At 49.7% G+C, this 20,390-nt stretch overlaps 1 protein-coding gene across 5 annotated transcripts; it reads left to right on the forward strand.

Annotated features, from left to right (window-relative positions):
* Positions 1 to 135: 135 nt before the first annotated feature.
* Positions 136 to 14,717, forward strand: Etv3 (ets variant 3). 5 transcript variants are annotated; one of them, XM_006501545.3, is made up of 5 exons: positions 136 to 218; positions 1,817 to 1,875; positions 2,429 to 2,666; positions 3,783 to 3,909; positions 10,070 to 14,715. In XM_006501545.3, exons 2-5 carry the CDS (start codon positions 1,830 to 1,832, stop codon positions 10,133 to 10,135), a joined length of 477 nt encoding a protein of 158 aa, XP_006501608.1. In that variant the 5' UTR covers positions 136 to 218; positions 1,817 to 1,829; the 3' UTR covers positions 10,136 to 14,715. The 5 variants fall into 5 exon arrangements, with proteins under 5 accessions (XP_006501608.1, NP_001273773.1, NP_001076787.1 ...); NM_001286844.1 differs by having other exon boundaries at positions 137 to 537; positions 1,820 to 1,875; positions 3,783 to 3,898; positions 10,070 to 14,717; NM_001083318.2 differs by having other exon boundaries at positions 137 to 218; positions 3,783 to 3,898; positions 10,070 to 14,717.
* The last annotated feature ends 5,673 nt before the right edge of the window (positions 14,718 to 20,390 follow it).

Consider the following 20,390-nt stretch of genomic DNA (forward strand, 5'->3'; position numbering starts at 1 on the left):
TCCTTCTGCAGAGGGTTCCAGCCCCGCGGCCTCCGAGCCACGGAGGGGCACCGGTACCTTCTGGGCGGAAGCCGTGCCGCTCACGACACCGCCCCCTCCCACCCTGGCCCAGAGTGGAAGTGACGAAAGCCGCCGCGGAGTCACTTCCTTCTGGGTGGATGAGGAGGAGCCCGAGCTGCCGCGGAGGAGCCCGAGTGGAGACGGACGGCGCCGGAGAGGTGAGACTGGTGGCGTCGGCGGTCGCGGCCCGCGCGGGCAGGACGGAAGGGACGCGGATGAGGGCGGCCGTGGAAGCCGCTGCGGACCAGCGGGAGCGGCGAGCCCCGCCGCAGGCCGGGAGGGTGACCGAGCGCCCTGGGGGAGTCGCGAACACCTGCAGACGCGCCTGCGGGCTCCGAGGGGCTGGATGGGCACATCGGGGGCCGGAGGATCGAGGAGAGGGTGCCCGGCTCGGGCGTCGGCCAGCGCGAGCCCACGGACACCAGGCTGAAGGGTGTTCTGGAGCAGGGAAAGGGCCCTGCGATCCGACAGCGCAGGGTAGGAGTTAGTCCCGGACAGTGTCCCAGAGCCTTGGAGAAATCGGTGTCTCTTCAACCCCATCATCACGGAAATGGGAGAGGAAGCTCTGCCCAGCCCTGGTGCCTTGTTACTTGTGTATATCCTGTGTGTGCCACTGTCTGTCTGTTGCCTCTTTCCTTGAGCCATTTGTCAGCTCCTGGATCCCGAGGGTTGTCATGGACTGAAACTTACTGTTCTCCTTAGTGTATTTGTCGTCAACGAAAATGCAGAACACCTAGAGGAATTCTAGGTTAGATGAAATTTCCAAGATTAGGAATTTGTCCCACCCCACCCTGGGGCCTCTGAAGCACCTGCAGTTGCTCCAGACCTGCTCTGGTTGGTGCCGGGGGCTGTCCACCCTGCAGGGTAATGAGAGTAAGTCAGGTCTCTCCTCCTCCGTCATTCCCGGTCAGTTTCACCCTCTCCTCCTATTCGCTGAAGGACTGACACAAAGCTGTCTGCTGCTGGGAACGGGAAATTTATTGAGGAACTATAAATCTGCATGGAATGAATTCAGATCCTAGCAAGATGCCTTCCTCCACCGGCCAGGCGATCTGAAGTACCTACTTTACCCTTTTTATTTCCCTGTTAAGTAGATGGCATAACATTTTTTTTCACAAAATTTTAGGAAAGTGACATGTTTCTTGTATGGAGTGGCTGTACACAGGACATGTTTACTTTCTGTATCTCAGAATACTGTTGGAAGGTGAGCCCAGTTTCTGACTGGAAGATGTCCTTCTCACACAATTCAAGAAATACGTAGGATCGGATGTTCCTTTTTGAATAGGGGATTTGGATTTTTTTTTTTCTCCCACTTCTTAAGTTGGTGTGTCTGGGTGAATTCAGGCTTGTGTATCTTGGCATCTGGGCTTGTCTACCAACAGAAAACAAACTGTGTGGCTTGCTTTTGCTGCCGTTTTGGACTTCTTTCACTGTTCCCTTCCCTCTCTTATGTCGGAGGGTCGGTTGGTCACAAGGAAGAAAGCAGATATTAAGGACAGTGTTTACACTTTGCGGCTAAGGTCAGGTGAGAGATAATTATGGCTTTTGAGGTGGATGACCCAAGGACCATCATTTGAGGACATGAGGATTACTAGTTTAGAGGTGACATGTTTGAAAGGTTAAAGAAGGCTTTGAAACGAAGTAAAGGCAACAAGAAGGATGTTGGGGGGGGGGAACTGTGACCCTCCCCCCCAAAAAAGCCTTAATTAGATAATTCATAACATCTCAAAATAGTAGTGTGACTTGTCTCTCTCAGCAGGAGGGCGAAAATGAAAGCAGGCTGTAGCATCGTGGAAAAGCCAGAAGGAGGTGGAGGTGAGCAGAAGTTCGTCATCGTCGCTGATAGATCTGGAATGTCCCTTGGTGCTTCCTGTTCTCCCTACTTGGGCTTAGTTGACAAATGCTAGACCACGACCGAAGGTCTCACAGCTGTCTAGATCTTGGTAGAGTGGCTGTAGGCCTGTTTCCTATGAATAAGCATATAGCTTTCGCACCCTACACACGTTTACTGCACGTTTTCGTGTCTGGGGATAAGGTGCCTTCTGCCATATGTCCCTAAAACATTAGTTTATCTTTCTTCTTTGTTCCTTTTTGACCTATCGTGTCAAATAGGTAATCTACATGGAAAGGTCACGAATTAGGGTATATAGGCACTGCTGCCCAACTTGTGTTAGATATCAGTGATTGCCACAAGTATGGGTAATTTCTCCATCCTTTCCTCTCCTCTTCGTGCTGAGCCTAGCTGACTGGAAGGGTGTGTTTGCCAAGTACTCTAGAGACTGTGAGCCGTGGAATGTGGAGGTGGGGGTACTGGCATGTTTGTACCTAACTCCTAGCTACTTTGATCTTGCCCTCTTTCCCACACAAGGGTATCAGTTTCCGGATTGGGCCTACAAAGCCGAGTCGTCGCCGGGCTCCCGGCAGATCCAGCTGTGGCACTTCATCCTGGAACTGCTGCAGAAGGAAGAGTTCCGCCATGTCATCGCCTGGCAGCAGGGAGAGTACGGGGAGTTTGTCATCAAGGATCCAGATGAAGTGGCTCGCCTCTGGGGCCGCAGGAAGTGCAAACCACAGATGAACTATGACAAGCTGAGCCGGGCCCTCAGGTGAGAGAAATGAGCCCCCAGATGTGTGGCATTAACAAAGTTGGAAAGAGAGTGTGCAGTTCTGTGACTGTTATCAGAAAGGGTATCAGGTGATGAAGGACTGCGCTCCTCGAGTGGTGTGTGACTTGAAAGTGTGAGAAAAGAGGTGTCGGGTCTGAGTGGCCTAGGAGGTGAAGGGGGTGGGAGGGAGTTCCAATGTGGCTGGCACTGGCTCCTGACAGCTGGTTCTGCTTTGTAGTGGGTAAGAATACATGGCGAAACATGGACTCGGACTCACTGATAATCCACAGGATTAGTGTAGACTTCCCTGTTGGGAAATTCCTACCATTTCTTTGCTGTAGGCTCTTCTATAGAGGAATCGAGAAGGGAAAAACCGAGTATGGCAGGGAGGTTTGCCTGAGTGGCTCTGAGCCCAGCTGCTCACGTACCCGGGCCGCAGCCTGCATGCCTGCATGTCTTCTCTGTCAGCTTTTAAACTTTATAACTCTTCTGTCCTCAAGGGGCCAGCAGGTAGTTGATGATATCTGCTACATAATAGACGCCAGAGATTCCATTCTCAGTAGTGAGAGTGTAAAATCTAGGCAGTGAAATGTTATCTGGAGCCTCCCACATCCTATGTGTGCCACATTAAAGGTGCAGAAGGCCAGGGTGGTGGTGGTGGTTCCCAGCTCATCCCATATCCCACTTGCTACTGTAAAACAGGTTTCCGGCGCTTTGCTTCTTCCTTGCGCTTGGGCTCCTGACTGACCTCGGGAGGTTTCCCTGAAGACTTGTCAGACCCAACCAGGGCAAGACAGAAAGCAACTGCACAGTTAGTTTTATTCACAGTGGAGCAGGAAGGAAGTGGACTGTAGATCGAAACTGTAGAGAAATGAGACGGTGAGTGGTTAGAACCAAGGAAGGCGTTTGGGATCTTAAAGCAGAGTCGTCAAGCTCTGGCCAAAGACTACAGCCAGGCTGACACTGGAGTTAGCGCTTAGGTCTGCAAGGCCTAACTCCAGGGCCAGGCGACAAAGGGATGCTGGAGGTTTTTGTAAGCAGTGCTTAAGAGCCAGGATTGGTCTTGGTAATTACTTGAGTGTAGCAAATGCTGAACCGTGTGTCCTTCCTTTGTAGATACTATTACAACAAGAGGATCCTTCATAAAACAAAAGGGAAAAGGTTTACTTACAAGTTTAACTTCAACAAGCTCGTGATGCCCAACTACCCGTTCATCAACATTCGCTCGAGTGGTAAGATGCAGGCAAGCACCTGTGATGGAGAGTGGGTTTGAATTCTAAAAGAATTTTTAAAAGCCCAAATCTGAGACATTCCCCGTGTAAGGAGATGTTTAGAAGCAGTGAAGTAACGTGATCCCCTAGACTACCTCAAGCCCTCCTTACTCATCTATGGGGGTAGTGGGCTGCGCGGGGCTCCGATGAGCTGTGCGGGGCTCCGATACGCTTGCTTCCCCCTTTATATGAACTATTTTCAGTCTCCTGGAGAGCAACTGAACTCAATTTGGGGAATGAGCCCATAGGTTTATGTTGTGTTTTAAGTTCAAGACTCTGTTTTAACACCTTGCCCAGTGGCTGTTTCATAGCTGTGAACCTGTTTCTACAAACGTTTCCGATTTTCTATGAAACTACATGCTCTCCCTTATCACGTGAATGCCATCAAAACCACAGCATCCTTGATCGGAGAAGGGGAAGTTGACGTGTTCGCAGTGAAAGGCTGAGGCTGTGATGTGCAGCAGCGCTCAGCTCCGTGCCTCAGTGCAGGGCTCAGGGCTGCAAGCAGGCTTTCCCAGTCCAGGTTACAGCATTGCATCACAGCTCCCAGCCTCTCGGTCTGCCCCTCGATAAAGACACGGCCACTTAGAAAAGTGTCAGATGTAGTTGATGGTGAGATTAGAGTTTTCTTTTTGCTTCGGGGTTTTTTTTTGTTGTTTTTTTTTTTGGTTGGGGGGCAGCATTAAAAGATGATAAATTATCCACCTGCTCAGGAGTCACTTTTTTTTAACATCGGAGACAAGTTTCACTGTGTAATCAGATGGTCTTGAACTTTACTCTGTGGTCAACCTGGCCTAGAGCAGTCTTCTGCCTCATCATCGAAGTGCTAGGATCGCAGGTGTCAAAGGACCCTCTTGACCAGTCTTATCTTTGTTCTTTGTGTCATTCTGTGCAAAGAAAACGTGATGATTTTGAATAAAAGTCCTCAGAGATTGGCAGAAACTTAAAAACTCAAGGAGGGTGTGGCTAGGAGAAGCTAATACCAGATGTCTGTAGATGTGTAATTACTACACATAACAGGTTAGGGCAGCTTTAGCCTGACTGCTCTCGGTGCAGTTCCATCTCTCCAGTAACCGCTCCCTCCTGTCCCTGGGGCATGCATTTGGGGGTGGGGGTTGGAATGCACCTCTAATTACAGCCTGTTTTCTTTCCCTGTGCCTAAGGGAGCTGCATTAGGAAATCAGGGCTGTTCTAGCCCCTGGAATCTTGTTTCCTGTTTCTCACTCTGGCTTCTCCCCTGTGAGCCTCTAGACAGTAGGTCTGCAGGTAGACAGCCATCAGTCTTGAAGTAGCGTGTTGGTCCTCACACGCTTTCGCTCCAGCTCCCGATACATTGGTCTTGTTCTTTGATCCCTTTTCAATCACTTGAAAGCCCAGAAGTCCAACCACTTAGGCAACTTGACTAAAATGTCCATCCAGCCTAGAAGTAATCCGATTTTCCAAGGCAAGGAATCATGGACTCTGACTGTAGAAGTTCTTCTGGTCTGCAAACCTAACAGTAGTTAGTGGTCTGGCACACCACACCTGAGACACCCAAAGCTCTTAAACCACAGGTGATCTTAAATAGGTTCAAGATGGTAATCAGAAAGTCCCGGGGTGCCATAGCTCAGAACAGCACTGCCTGGCATGTATAAGGCTGTGGCTTCAACCGTCAGTACAAAAAAAAAAAAAGAGAAAATAACAAAGTAATCCCAGGAAAAGCACAACAGTGAGCCGTCCCTTTAGGCTGTTGGTTTCTTGGTATAGATAAGACCAACGAAGCAGAATCATTTGTTTACAGAGAACTTTTGCCCATATAGACCAAGTGTTCAAGATTAACATAATGCTGACGAAGGAAAATGACATTATTAAACATCTACTTAGTAGAGGTACTTTGGTTTGGTTTAGTGAATTCCTCTATGCCTATGATAGGGACATATATCATGATACTATGCAGAGGACAAAATTAAGGATGGAAAGAGCAGAGCCAAAGGCAGAAATAGGTTCAGTCCTTCATCTCACTATTAAAATCAGGCTTTGGGTAATGTATCGTGCATCTTCCTCATGATTAGGACTCACCCATGCATTAGCGGACGTGCTAATCCCCAAAGAGAACAAAGGAGTGTGGGCAAGCTCTCTTCCTCCAGGAACCTGGGAGTTTAGCTGAGAGATAGAAGTCTGGGTTTGTGTGTTGGGAAGTAGAGAGTGTGTTAGAAAGTTTGTCCCGTGACTTAGACCCTGAAGGCCTAACAGAGATTCTCCCTGTTGCTGGGCTGGTGTATAGAACTATTTTTGTCTTTCTGTTTTTAAGTAGAAATAAATGGCCAAATACAAAACCAAATACTACAGAACTTTTATCAGTGTGAATATTGCTTTTCCCTCCACATTTGTTCTATTCATTGTTATAGTTTATAAGGTGGAACTGAATATGGTAGAGCAAGTTTGTAATTTTGACACTGGAGAAGTAGGAGGTCCAAGGAACTGGAGTTCAAGGTCACCCTTGGCTGTTTGGCAATTGACATAAGCCATAACCTGGACTACTCTAAGACCATGTCTCCAAAGCCCCCAAAAGACACTTTAGGGTAGAGTATTCAATATTTGAGTGGTGTTTTGATACTTCTAGAAACTAAGCATTGTGGTCCACACCCACAATCCCAGCACTTAGAAGGCTGAGGCAGGTGGATCAAGAGTTTGAGGTCAACATTGGCTATATGATGAGTTTCTGTCTCAAGAAGGTACACCTGTGTGCAGTATCTTATTTTATGTATGTGTGTGTGTATGTATATGTATATATGTATATCATATATAATATGGTCCACATGTAAAAAAGTATTTAAATTTTTAAATTATTGAATTTTTTTTGAACCATTAAAAATTAAGCCTGGCGGGGCGGTGGTGTCACACGCCTTTAATCCCAGCACTTGGGAGGCAGAGGCAGGTGGATCTCTGAGTTCGAGGCCAGCCTGGTCTACAGAGTGAGTTCTAGGACAGCCAGGGCTAAAAGAGAAACCTTGTCTCGAAAAAAAAAAAATTAAGCCTGGCATAGTGGCTTATGCTGGCAATCCAGACATCTTATTCTTTATACTTTTCTATACTTACATATGTGTATTTGCCTAAGAAGCATTGGAAAGTTAGAGAAGATGCTGGTTTAAAGAGGCTAACGCTCAGTAGGTGGGGGCAGGGCAGGCTAAACCTGTCTCTCAAATTTGCCTCTTTGCCAACACCCAGATTTTTAATACTGACCTTGGAAAACTTGAAGCCTACTGAAGAATTGAATGGCAAGCAGAACACTGGCCTACCCTCCACCTGATGACTGGTGGCTACCATCGTTGCCACATGTGCTCAAGCTCTGTCTGCAGATACTTTCTGTATCAAGAGATTAACGTGCAGGGGCCATGGCTTCTCTGCCAGAAACAAGGATGTTCTTTCCCATAACTGCAGTAACATTGCCACACCCAGGACATTGAGTGTTCCTCTAATAATATATATAACATGCATGGCCCGTATGTAAACAGTATTTACATTTCTTAGATTTAGAACTCTGAATTCTGAATTTTTTTTTGAACCATTAAAATTAAGCTAAGCACAGTGGCTCGTACTGATAATAAAAGCACTTGGAAGCCGGCAGGTGGATCTCTGTTAGTAGCAAGTTCTAGGCCAGCCAAGACTGTATAGAACAAAAAGAACAAACAAGTTTAATTTTAACAACATGTTCGTGCTATGCACAGGTGTATTCCAAAAGCCTCACAGATATTACCTATTTCTCAAATATTAGGATTGGTCTTATTATTTCCTACGTGAGAAAACAGGGCCAGAAAGGTAATTTTCTTTTTCAGAGACACGTGGGAAGCATGGGGTTTGAACCTCCGCAGAGAACTTATTATTTGCATTGTTTACAGAGGGAGTACCAAAGCTCCAGCTTACACTAGTTACATGGTAGCAGATACAAGAATTAAGGTTCAGATTTCTGACCCTGGTCCGCGTGGCCTGCCAGAAGGCCCTCTTCTTTCAGGTACTCACGGACACGTTTCAGCAGGAGGGTTTTTGTTTGCTTGCTTGCTTGTTTTTCAGACAGAACTGTAGATTTGACACCTCGGTATATAACGTGCAAAGGCGAGGGACTTTGCATGAGTCAGCAGCCACCCTTCACATCAGCCACACATCACCCTTGTCCTACCTTACCCTGTCCTGTGGAAGTGCGTTTGGAAATAACTTATTCCTCCATACAGGGGTGCAGTGTGCCTTAGTAAGTGTATAAAAACCAGAGGAGACTCCATTAAAAGTAAAAACAGAGCTGACTTGACTTAAGCCAGCATCTCTGACTTTTTAGGAAACAGGACTTCCTTCTCCTCTCCACATTCTCCTTGTATCTTATATAATCTGCATTTCAGATTATAAACACATTATTTTCACTTTTGCCTCTATGTTTCACCTGTCTGCGTGTATGTACTTGCACGGCGTGTGTACAGTGCCCATGGAATCCAGAAGATCCAGATTTTGGAGTGGCTGAAACTGGAGTTACAGATGGTTGTCAGCTACCGTGTGGGTCCTCTCAAGAGCAGCAGGTGCTCTTAGCCACTGAGCCACTTTTACAACCTTTAGATAAGACTTAATAAGTCAAGAGTCAGAATAATAAAAATAATGGACTCTTGGTTGTTGTAGTAAACTAAGGAAGAGATCCATTGGCTTGGACCCAGCTTGGCTCTTTTCAAATCGTATGCAAGGTCATGTGTCTAGTTCTCCTAGTTATTAATCTCAATAATTAAGGAGCCTTTAAACAAGGCCTACAGGAGAGCTGTCCCTGGCAGGTTTCACTCAACCATGAACACCAGGGCAGCCAGTCTCCCACACAGTGGCCTGCTCAGGAGTTAGGCCCGAGAACACTGCTGTCAGTGTCTGACAGTGTGTGTCAGAACAACAGTCCTGGCACCATGCCTTATGCGCTGTCTTTTCTCCTGCACCACCAAACTTTAACTGTCTCTCCCTCCCCCCTTTTCCTTTTATCTTTCCTCCATGTGTACATCATCATGTTAGCAGCCCCTGGTTTCTCCAGGAGCTTCTAGGGCACCTGAAGGTTCAGGTGGCCGCTTTCTTCCTTACACCTTAATTTAGGGCTTTTAGGGGAAGTTGAGAATTTCTGAGCTTTTCAAGTTGATGTGATACGGTGGTCGTCTCTTCTTAGAGTTTGAACTGTGGCGGTTGAACTTGGTTTTTTTGATCTATCCCAACCTCAAATCACAGTAATTTCCCTGCCTAAGCCTCCCGAGTACTGGGATTCTAAGCCATCACACCTGCCAGCAGTCGGACTTGGGAGAGAAAACAGTAGGTCGTGAGTTTTCTCCCACCCTTCCCGGTGCTTGAGAACAGCAGAAGGAAGTATCATTATATAGGACTTGTCGGTCATAGCTACAGAACGACTGGGATCTCTGAGATAATGATTGTCTATCACAACTCTATTTCACTGAAGTAGGACCTTGTCCCTGCCCATCTATGTGCGGTAGAGACTGGGTTTTCAGTGCAACCACATGCATGTGTTTTGTGTGGCTGCTGGGTTTACTTACTTTATAAACACAGCCAAAATTACGATGGTGAGAAAAACCTTCCTCGTCAAGTTGGAAACAGAGATAGATGATATCTACACGTGATAGAGTTGCCAGGCAGAGGCTCTCAGACCCATTGGGATATCGTTTTAAATAACAGGTAGTCTGTTGTATGAAACGTAAATATTGCTCACAGATGGATGACATGGCCTGTGGGGAGGAGGGCCACGTGGACAGAGGTAGGAGGCCAAGCTGAATGGAAAAGCTGAGCTACTGCCCTTGAAGGCTCAGTCCTCCCACCTCAGCCCCCGAGTGCTGGGATTGCAAATCTGGGCCACCACACCCAGCCTGAGCAATAGTTTTGAAAAAGACTCAGACTAGGTAGACTAGGTAGACGACTAGGTAGACAACTAGGTAGACTAGGTAGACGACTAGGTATCAGACTAGGTAGACTAGGTAGACGACTAGGCAGACTAGGTAGACTAGGTAGACTAGGTAGCAGGTTTGCTTGCTGTTGTCACTTCACATGTGTACTTAGCTAGTGTAAGTAAAGGCGATGATGGCGAGTGACCCGGTGGCCAGTGCTGACTTCGGTTCTTTTCTTCCGTCACAGGTGTGGTTCCTCAGAGTGCGCCACCAGTGCCAACAGCCTCCTCCCGGTTCCATTTCCCACCTCTAGACAGCCATTCTCCTACTGGCGATGTGCAACCGGGTCGCTTCTCTGCCAGCTCACTGAGTGCTTCTGGCCCTGAGTCAGGGGTTACCACTGACAGGAAGGTCGAGCCTTCGGACCTGGAAGATGGCTCGGCCTCTGACTGGCACCGGGGCATGGACTTCATGCCCTCCCGAAATGCTCTGGGCGGAGGAGCAGTCGGCCACCAGAAACGCAAGCCTGACATACTGCTTCCTCTCTTCACCCGGCCAGCCATGTACCCTGACCCGCACAGTCCCTTCGCTATCTCTCCGGTCCCTGGCCGCGGAGGGGTCCTTAATGTCCCCATCTCACCAGCCCTGTCCCTGACTCCCACCATGTTCTCCTACAGTCCCTCACCAGGCCTGAGCCCCTTCACCAGCAGCAGTTGCTTCTCCTTCAACCCAGAGGAAATGAAACACTACCTTCATTCTCAAGCCTGTTCGGTGTTCAACTACCATCTGAGTCCCCGGACTTTCCCCCGTTACCCAGGGCTCATGGTCCCACCGCTGCAGTGCCAAATGCATCCTGAGGAGCCTTCCCAGTTCTCCATCAAGCTGCAGCCCCCGCCGGCTGGACGGAAGAACCGCGAGAGGGTAGAGAGCCGGGAGGAGGCTGTTCGCGGCTCTGTGCCCGCCAGCGCTCCTGTTCCCTCTCGGATTAAGGTAGAGCCGGCCACAGAGAAGGATCCTGACAGCCTCCGGCAGTCAACCCAGGGAAAGGAGGAACAGACCCAAGAAGTGGACAGCATGCGGAGCAGGACCATAGAAGAGGGGAAAGGCACCGGGTTTGCCCACCCCTCACCCACCTGGCCCTCTGTGTCCATTAGCACTCCCAGTGACGAACCCCTAGAGGGGACCGAAGACAGTGAGGACAGGTCTGTCAGGGAGCCCGGTGTACCCGAGAAGAAAGAAGACGCCCTGATGCCCCCTAAGCTTCGGCTGAAGAGGCGGTGGAATGACGACCCTGAAGCCAGGGAGCTCAACAAAACGGGCAAGTTCCTCTGGAATGGGGCAGGACCCCAGGGCCTGGCCACAACGGCCACTGCTGCCGCTGATGCTTAAAACCACAGTGGAAGGGAAGCTGTTCATATTACAATCAAAATACATATTTATGTAGCAAGATTCTGGGGCGGGAGGTGGGGTTCAGCTGGTTTGATAATTCTGGGGCGTGGACTTGTACTTTTCTGTTGGGGATGGGACGAGGATCTTGTGTTGTATAAATAAGTGGGGTATGGACACTTTTTTTTCTTGGCGCGTAGGACATAGGGAGGCTATGAACTTTGGGGAAGGAGCCTGTTTCCTGTCCCCTCCTGCTGCCTGACAAGCTCCATAGGCCCATACACTGTAGTCCCATCACAGGTCAGGCCCTATAGTCTTTCCTATTGTGTTTATACATACAGAAAGCCCATAGTGGGATAGTTTGCTTTGAGAGGGAGAGAGAAGAGGAAGAGGCTGGAAGGTTAGGCGTGAGAAACATACTAACCATGTACCTGAGTATGTGTTTCAGGAGAGGAAAAAGTTCATCGCAGTCTTACCGAAGTGGGGGGCATTTAGATGGGGTTCTCTACTCCCCTCTCCCCCTTCTCCCTCACTGGAGTGTGTGTGTGTGTGATGTGTGTGTCTATGTGTGTGTGTGCACACACACAGAGACACACACATGCTCTCTCCCATGCATGCACTCTCTCTTTCTCTCCCTGGGGGGAGGGTGACACACGCACATTTGGCTCCCCTCCCCCCTTTTTAGAAAATGTTTTCAAGACACATGAGTGTACTGCCAGTTATACTGGGCAGGGAGGGCACCGGAGACCCCCCACCCCCGGCCCCTCAGCTTCAGAGTTGAGGTGGGAAGGCAGCCTGGCTGCGAGGTCCTCAAACTCTCACCTTCTTCACCTTCAAAAAGCCATGAGGAGTTGTAAACTCTTGATCAGGGAAGAAAGAAGAGGGCAGGAGGAAGTAACCCAATGCCTTTAAAAACAAAACAAATGACAGAAATAGTCTTCATTTTCTTTTTCTTTTTCTTTTTCCATTGTTGGTTTGGTTTCCCAAACCAAGCGTGACTGAGCACGTTTTATGAGGAGCAGGATAGCGCCGTTGAAGATGTTTTTCTGTTGTGTCTGGTTGTCTTACTGTTTTCTTAAGTCGAGCCTTAACTACGAACATGCTTTAAGATGATACGGGTCTGTCAACATAAACCTGTGAAGGGCATGGACGCTGTTCAGATAACCCAGGAATGTTGAGGCACAGTCGAATTCCTAGCTGATAGTTATTCCCTCTGATGTTGCCGGTCCGGGTGGCAAAAGGGCAGAATTGTGGGAATGAAAGGCAGATGATAACCTGCAAACTCAATGTACTGCTTGTCGAAACTGAAGGAAGAGGTAGGAAGGTGGTGACCAGATGCCAAAAGGTCTGGTGTAAAGGAGAGAGCGGTGTTGCCTGCGGTGGTGTTGCCCGCCTTGTGGTCCCCCGTTGCCCAGATTGTTCTGATCGGTCGACTGTTCCCAAAATGCAGTTCACCAACAGGGGTCATTTGTCCTTGGGAAATCCCCTTACAGCAACTTCAAAGGAATGGGAAGATACTGATCTTAGGTGAAACAAAACACTAGCACTAGGGTAGAGAGAAAGCGGCACCAGCCAACGGCCTCTGTGCACGTGTGTGCTCTAGTAGCTCAGAGCAGCAAGAAGAAATGGTTTCCTATCTGCTGAGGCAAGGGATGGCACTCGGGCATCAGAGTGATGACTCACTCCGTCCGCCACCTGAGCCTGGCCAAGAACTCCATACTAAGTGACATTTGAGTGTTGTCTTCTGATGGAGTGTTTGGGTTTGGTTTAGTTTGGTTTTATTTTCTTTAACTGAAATGCATGCACAAAAGGAGCTCAGGAGACATTAGACCTGGTGAAAGGTGTGAGCTGACGTGGATCACTTGAGGCTGTCATTGCTGTTTCTTGATGAGTGTCCTATAACTTGGTCCAGATTCCACGCATGTGTGAAAGGCCAGGAAGGGGGCCGAGTGGTCTCTGGTGACCCAGGCTCTGGTCGGGCCACGAAGGACTTCAACCCTCCTGTTGCCTTTGGTGGTTGTGTTTTGATCAGTTTCCTTCTCTGCACCTTGACGGACCTCTGAATCAGAAAGCAGGCCCAGCAGGTAGAGGAAGGCTCTCTGGTTGGTGTTGCCCATCAAACCAGGGAGGCCAGCTGGCCACCGGTTGTCTGCTAGTGGGGACGGCCAGCGAGCATCAGTATGAACTCAGGAATAGAAGCGTGGGGCCTTTAAAATGAGGGCAGGAAATCCATGATGCATACCTGAAACCCCTAGAACCCAAGTGCCGGAATTCATTCTAGATGCTGCTTCCATTTGAATAAAGCCACTGCTTTTACACTTGAAAGTGAACTCCATGAAAAATGCTTTTGGACTTTTATGAAACTATTTGCCGTTTGTTTCCCTTGATTGCCATTCCACCAGTAATCTCTTGGTTGATTGGCACTGCACACAGTTGGAGTCTGGATCTGGGGAAGGGTCTGTCTGCAGAGCAGAACTTGGGCTCGCTCAGGAAGTGGACCAGGAAATGTAGTGATCACTGATACTTCCTGGGGCAGAGGAGTGAGAGTGCTCGTCTCTCCCCAGCCCCAGCCTGGCAGTTCCTGCCTCCAGCCTGGTGTCACCTTCTTTCTACGAGCACGCCATTGACCATCAGCCAGGCGAAAGGGGGCTAAAAGCCGGGCCTACTTCCTCTCCCTGGGTTTTTTCTTCCCTCTAAATTTTGTTGTGCCAAATGTGTAAAACTTTGTAGGTGTAAATCTATTGCAATCTCACTAATCAAGAGCTTGTTTATTTAAACAGTTTGCTTTTTTAGCTGTAAAGAGTAGCAGACTCTCGGGGCATCAGCTCTGCTGTGCTCGCGGGTCTTCCTAGACATCAGGCTGCACTTCTAACCCCAGCTCGGGAATGCAGGGAACCCTAGTGACCCATAGGCCAAGAAACTTCCAGAAGCATTAAAAAAAAAAAAGTTATATTCCACTACCAAGTGGATAGTCATTTAGCTGTTTGTCCCTTGTTTTTTTATTTATTCCATAATTATGTTTGTGCTTTTTCTTGTGTGAACAGTAGTGGTGAGGCCTATGTTTTTATGTGGCTTTAGAGAAAACTTCAGTCTTCAAAGAACTCTTCTAATTAGTTCCTTCTTAGAAAAAGTTATGCGTTAATTTGTTTCAAAATATTTAGGCATTCTTTGAATTATAAACTTGTGATGCAGGGATTTATGAATGAGACGTTCACATGTGAAGATGACTTCACTAAGCATCTGTGTAAGCAGAATAAGATGTGTATATGTACATAAACTATAAGGAACCTGAACACCATTGTGCAGTGCCTTTTAGATGTTCTGCTTTCTAAAGTCTTCAAATTTTTTGCATATATATTATATATATGATGTAATGTTATAGAAATATATGTATAATATACATATTTTTTCCAGGGGTATCTGATAGCTCTGTATTTTGTTATGGAAGTCGAAAGAAAAAAAGTATTTTACCTCGAAAATTAAAGTTAAATTTAAAAACAAAGAGTACTTAAATGTTTGCTGAGTATTGATTTTGTTGTCCCTTGCACACTGAGCCAAAGTCTGCAGGCCTGCAGGGGCCCAGCAGAGTGAGGGGTGGGTCTCTCGACAGTGTGGAAGTTTCCGTGAGTGAGAGAGAGTGAGTGAGTGAGAGAGTGAGTGAGAGAGTGAGTGAGAGAGTGAGTGAGTGAGTGAAGGGTACTGAACCCCGAAACAGGAGTAGGGAGGAATGCCTGCATACTGACTGTCGTGAGGATTATTTAAGCCACGTGGTCGCCTGTGTGGAAATGTCAGCCAGACAGATCCGTAGACTGAACTTGGGAGTCCTCGCCAGAGAGTTAGAGTGCAGCTGCTGATGGCTTACAGTTCACTGTAGGGTGCTGGACATGATCTGGGCTAAAGGAGTAAATGGCAGAAGAAGTAAATGGCAGTTGGAACAAACCGTCAAGGCACTCCAAATGATGGACATGACAGTGTGTGAATTATAAAATAGATACAGGTCTGTGATTGTTTTCTTAGGATTTTTTTTAAGTGCATGGCAAGCCAGAACTAGAGAAACGTAGTAATCTCCAACAGGGACAAAAAGGCAAATGGGGCAGTCTGAGCGGGTCCTCCGGAGAGCTGGGGTCTGCTGGCAGGTGTGAGCCTTACTGTTGTAAGTGTGAGTTGGCCAATGAGAGTCACAGAGGCATTGGGTGGGAGGAGCTGCCCTGCCAACGTGATATGCCAATGAGATAGTCCTTTAGGCCGGGGCAGGAGGCCGGGAAGCAGTGGGCAGCTGCTCTCTTAAGCTCCCTGCTGCTGAAAGGTGTGCACAGCAATCTGAGCCCCTGGCAGCAGGCTCTGCCAGCCGAAGCTGACCATTCAGCGATTACTGCTGGAATTCTGAATGAAGAGGCAGGAGGGGTGGTGAGCCGGAGGGAAGAGAGCAAGAGGCAGGCAGCTGAGCACAGGGGAGAGACCTCCAGCCCCTCCTGCAAGGTCAGCCAGCAAAAAGCCTTAGGTGCAGTTCCTCCTAGTCTTCAGGATAGTTGGGAAGCTGAGCCTGGTCTCTCTCTATAAGCAGCCTATTCCTTGCCACAGACACAGACCCAATGCCTGAGCACCAGAGCCAGAGAAGCACTTAGCGCATGCTGGCCTTTCTCTAAGGGCTGCCCGTGCTGACTCGGCCCTCATGGCAGCTCGTGAGAAGCTGAATTCATCCCTATGCTACAGAGGGGAGCCCTAGGCTTCAGAAAAGCTCCTGGATGCCAGCCACACTGCACAGGCCCTCCCTGACTGCGCACCCTCTTGCCCTACTTCCGGCCAAGTGTCTTCTCCAACACTTTCAGTTCCGACCAGTCACAGGCACGTCAGGATAGTGCATCATCTGTCTCCCTTTCTCCAACACCCAGTGCTGGGACCTAAAGATGCTTGATGAGAGATGCCTGATGGACTAATGTTTTTCACTGTTGGCATGGGAGACACCAGTTTAGATGGGACTCAAAAAAGGCAAATAACTGGATGAGGCAGAGAAGATGCAGTCCAAAGAGTGCATGCAGCCTTGTGACCTCCTTTCTAGCATAGCTTCCGACCTCTAGGCCCCGCCCTCAGTTGCTTCTCGGGCCTGTTTTTGGGCTTTCCTGCCCTGTTCCCATTCCCATCTTCCTTGGGACATGGTGACTGGATTGATAGCTAACCCTCATCCCCCCTGTGTTCATAGTGTGCCTCGATGAAGGAGATGACAAAGAATGCTCACAGGGAGCGCTCAGCATTCAAACAGCAGCCCGGCTTCACCATTCCTTCCTCTGTGGGGCTTTGTGCTTTCAGCTTAACACTGCTCAAAAGGAGATGGATCCCACAGCCTTTTACAGGCGGGGAGATAGAGTGCACTCTGACACACACAGTGAAGGGCATACTCCCTCAGTGACGCTTGGAGCCAGTGATGCTTGGAGCCCGGGGCCGTTCTTGGCTCCAAAATTCATCACATTTTGCCCACTGAAGACACTTCCTCCCTCCTGTCCTCCAAAAACCAGACAGTGTTCTGGGCAAGCCAGACTTGACTTTTCTTCACACATCAGGCCAGGGTGTTGCAGTCTGGAGTTGAGCAAGAATGCCTCTGGGATGGCCAGCACCTGTGGAGGTTTCCCTCTGGTCATTTAGGCTGGGAAGAAAAGAAACCACAGATCAAAGCATTCCCAGAATGCAGAGGGGCAGGAAGTCCACCTCCACCACCTCTGCCTACCCCAGGGGAACAGTGATGGTCCCTGTGGGAAGGAGGCAGAAGCCCCACCTAAGCTTTCTCACCCAGCTCCAGTCTCTAGGGATTAGGTCAACAGACAACGGGATGCATACCATAAACCCAGGGGATGCCACCCAAACCACAGAGGCGAAGGACAAACAGCAGCAGTCATCTGTCCCTGCTCACTAAGCCTGCTTATTCCAGCCACAACCCCTGGACATGACCAAGCCTCACAGCCTGGGTCCTGAGAGCTGAAGGCCCTTGTAGCAGGAATTCACTGGCCTCTCTCCCAGGAGGGAGAACAAGAGGGTCAGGGCAGAGGTTAATCTGGAATCTCTGGCTGCAGATGTGAGCTATTGTTATCCCCACTGTGCCCGCCCTGTTGAAGAAAACAAAGGGCAGGAAAGCTAAGGGAACTGCCCAAGGTCAACAGCAAGTACCCAGTAGCCTGAGCTTGAGTCCAGGCATTGCCCCGCTGTACTGACGCAGGGACTGGGGAGGGGTGGGCTATTGCACTACCTTAAAGTGATCCCATGTTTCTCTATGGGAAATTGTTCACACTTGCCTGTGCCGACCTTGGGGCCAAAGCGTGTCAGCCAGCCAGCAAGCCAACTTTGGCTTGTGTCTGCTGGCCACTGATGCTGGCTTTCTAAGGGCTCACAGTAGGGATTGGGGGAGGGGGGAGGAGGGAGCAGTGCAGACAGCCAACAGCATGCACTGAAATACAAGTAACAGTGGCCATTCATTTATCCCTCCGGTCCAGGCATTGACAGTCTAACAATAGGGACAGGCAGGTAAATGTGGAGGAGTAGGGGGCTGGCTCCTATTCCAGGCCTGCCTGCTTCCACAGCTCCATAGCCTTTCTTTGTACTACCACACACCCTACACACATGCACACACTCACACCCTTGAACTTCCAACTCTTCAGGTGGTCATAGGCTTTTCAGTGCTCAGGCAGAGATGCTCTGCTCTCCCCACAGTCAGAAGTTCTCATGTCTCAGAAACCGCAACCCTCAAGCACCCACCTACGCACTGGAAGCCCCCAGTTGGGCGAATGAGCTTCAGTGGTGGCACCTGCACCGTAGCCCCTACAAGCACCTTTGGATGGGTGGGGCCCAGGGCCTCCTCCCAGCCCCCTACCTGCCCTCTGAGTCCAGTTCAGCCAGCACTAGCTTGTGGGCAGGACTTTGCACATGGAGGCTTGTGATCGGAGGACAGACTTAAGAGGTATGGCGGAACTCTTCTCACTACCCAGGCAACCTAGGCTGTAGCCACTGGTATAACAAGGTGGGGGACATGGAGGAGAAGGGAGGGCATCAGACCAGGAACCAGTTGAGAACGGGGCCCACTGGGAAGGAAGAGGGAGTCCATGAGGAGCTACAGGGTAGCAGCTGACACAGGCTGGAGGCAGGGGTAGCACTTTCAGGATCCCAAATGTAAAGGCTGGGGTGGGAGGTGGACTGACAGATGAATTTCTAAGAGGGACGGGAGAAGATGGAGGCGGGCTGAGAGCAGGAGCACCCGAGCCCATGGTATTGATCGGTGGATTACTCAATTTCACCGGTATTGATCATGTAATTGCTTTATCTCGCGTCTCATTTGGGCTCCACATTCTCTGGCTCCCTCTTTCTTCTCCCTTGTTTTTTCTTGTCAACCTGACACAGGGTTCCTTACCACAGAAATAGGAGCTTGGTTAGGCTGCTTCAGGTTAGTGTTTGGGCAGAAGCAAGGAATGAGGTAGAGAGAGGGACGGACCGGCTGTGCTCGGAACATCTTGGAGCCTCTGAGTTCTCTTCCAGGAGATTCTCCTGGGCTCCAGGCAGTAGAAATGCCTAGCCAGGTTCTCAGGGTCCAGGAAAAATAGCCTATGAGTGATCCCCAAATTCCAGAGGCCTAGGGCCTCAGATGACATCATGCTGCTCCCATAACTGACATCCCTGGGGTACCCCAGTTATGGCCTACCACAGGCTCTGGACACCCTACCTCTAAACCACAGTCTTGCCTTCACTGGTCTTACTGCTCTTTCAGGGCACCCTAAGTCTCATGTGACCTAGGCTCCCATACCCCTTGTGTGCACCCTTCCTTCCCACCTTCCTCTTGTCCTTGCCTCCCCTCACAGACCCCAGGAACACAGTTTCCCAAACCTCAAATCCTCAGCATTGTATTCCCAAGCTAAGATCCCAGTCTGAGGAAATACACACACACACATACACACACACACACACACACACACACACACACACACACACACACACACACACACACTAAAGACAAGGTCCAAAGGGAGTGGTATCCTGCAAGAGTCAGTTCTCTGCCATCTTCAAAGCCTTGCCCTGATGGCAGAGATCAAGGAGAACCTGACACCACATGTCACAAGCACCTGGAAGAAGACTGGAGGGACCAAGGAACCATGTCCCACCACTAGCCCACTCTCTGTGTCTTGGCATCCAAGCAGCCCTGCCTAAAACACAAGGCACTGCCTCTGGGAGCACCTGGCAGGGCCACAGGGACAGCTGCCTCCATGAGCTCTCAAAAGTGTCAGCAGTAGCCTAGGGGACCAAGACACCCTTAAAGTCCCACTCAACACTTCACCTGAGAACTCAGTTTAGGAAGTGGATGCTGGTGCTGCTGCCTCCAGACAGCTTAAATCCTGAAGGTTCTGCCAAGGCCTCAGTTCCCATAAACACTTCATCAGCCACTACAACAGGGACAGACAGCAGAGGCTGGAAGCTCCTGTCTGAGCAGGTAGGTCATTTAGCCTTCCAGAGACTTCTGCAGTCTCCTTTGTGCTCCCCTGGGGTGCTCCCTTGTGATGCTCCTCTGGGGTGCTCCCTTGTGATGCTCCTCTGGGGTGCTCCCTTGTGATGCTCCCCTGGGGTGCTCCCCTGTGAGGCCCAGTGCAGCAAACTCTTAGAGCAGACAGGACTAAGGAGGAGTACAGAGAACTAAGGCCTCTTTCCTGCCCTCACCCCAGACAACGTCCAAAGCTGGCAGAGCAGGCCACAGGGCTGCAAGCTTACAGTCTCTCAGGAGGCAAGGGACACAAATTCAAGGCTAGCCTGGTCTTATATGCTAAGATCTGATACCCCTCCTGCCACCCCACCCCCCCCAAATCAAAGTGCTGGAGATCAAGAGGGAGCCCTCATCAGCATGCCAAGCACTGGAGGAGCTGGAAGGCCACTGGGAGCACAGTGACTTTATCCAGACCCTCCTAGGTCAGGAACCAGTACTGCCACCCTCTCAGAACCTCCGCTTTCCCCCCATCCACCTGTCCCTCACTCAGGACCTCAGGGCCCTGACCTGTCTTCTTTGAGGAAGGGAACCACCAGGCAGAGACAGGGAAGGGCTTGAAGGCAGGCACCAGAGCGTGAACTGACTGACCCACCCCCCTTCACTCTGGCCAGCACAGTGTCAGCGGAGATGTGTAGGAGGGATGGGGGAGTACTGACCAGGCCCTGTGCCT

This window comes from Mus musculus, chromosome 3, assembly GCF_000001635.26.
Source record: "Mus musculus strain C57BL/6J chromosome 3, GRCm38.p6 C57BL/6J".
Lineage (NCBI taxonomy): Eukaryota > Metazoa > Chordata > Mammalia > Rodentia > Muridae > Mus > Mus musculus.

What these genes read in the sequence shown, in the direction of transcription:
- Etv3 (NM_001286844.1), top strand. Translation starts at nt 1,830, where the DNA reads ATGAAAGCAGGCTGTAGCATCGTGGAAAAGCCAGAAGGAGGTGGAG. An exon ending in AAAGCCAGAAGGAGGTGGAG is followed by an intron (nt 1,876 to 2,428) that starts GTGAGCAGAAGT and finishes TTCCCACACAAG; the next exon opens with GGTATCAGTTTCCGGATTGG. An exon ending in CATCAACATTCGCTCGAGTG is followed by an intron (nt 3,899 to 10,069) that starts GTAAGATGCAGG and finishes CTTCCGTCACAG; the next exon opens with GTGTGGTTCCTCAGAGTGCG.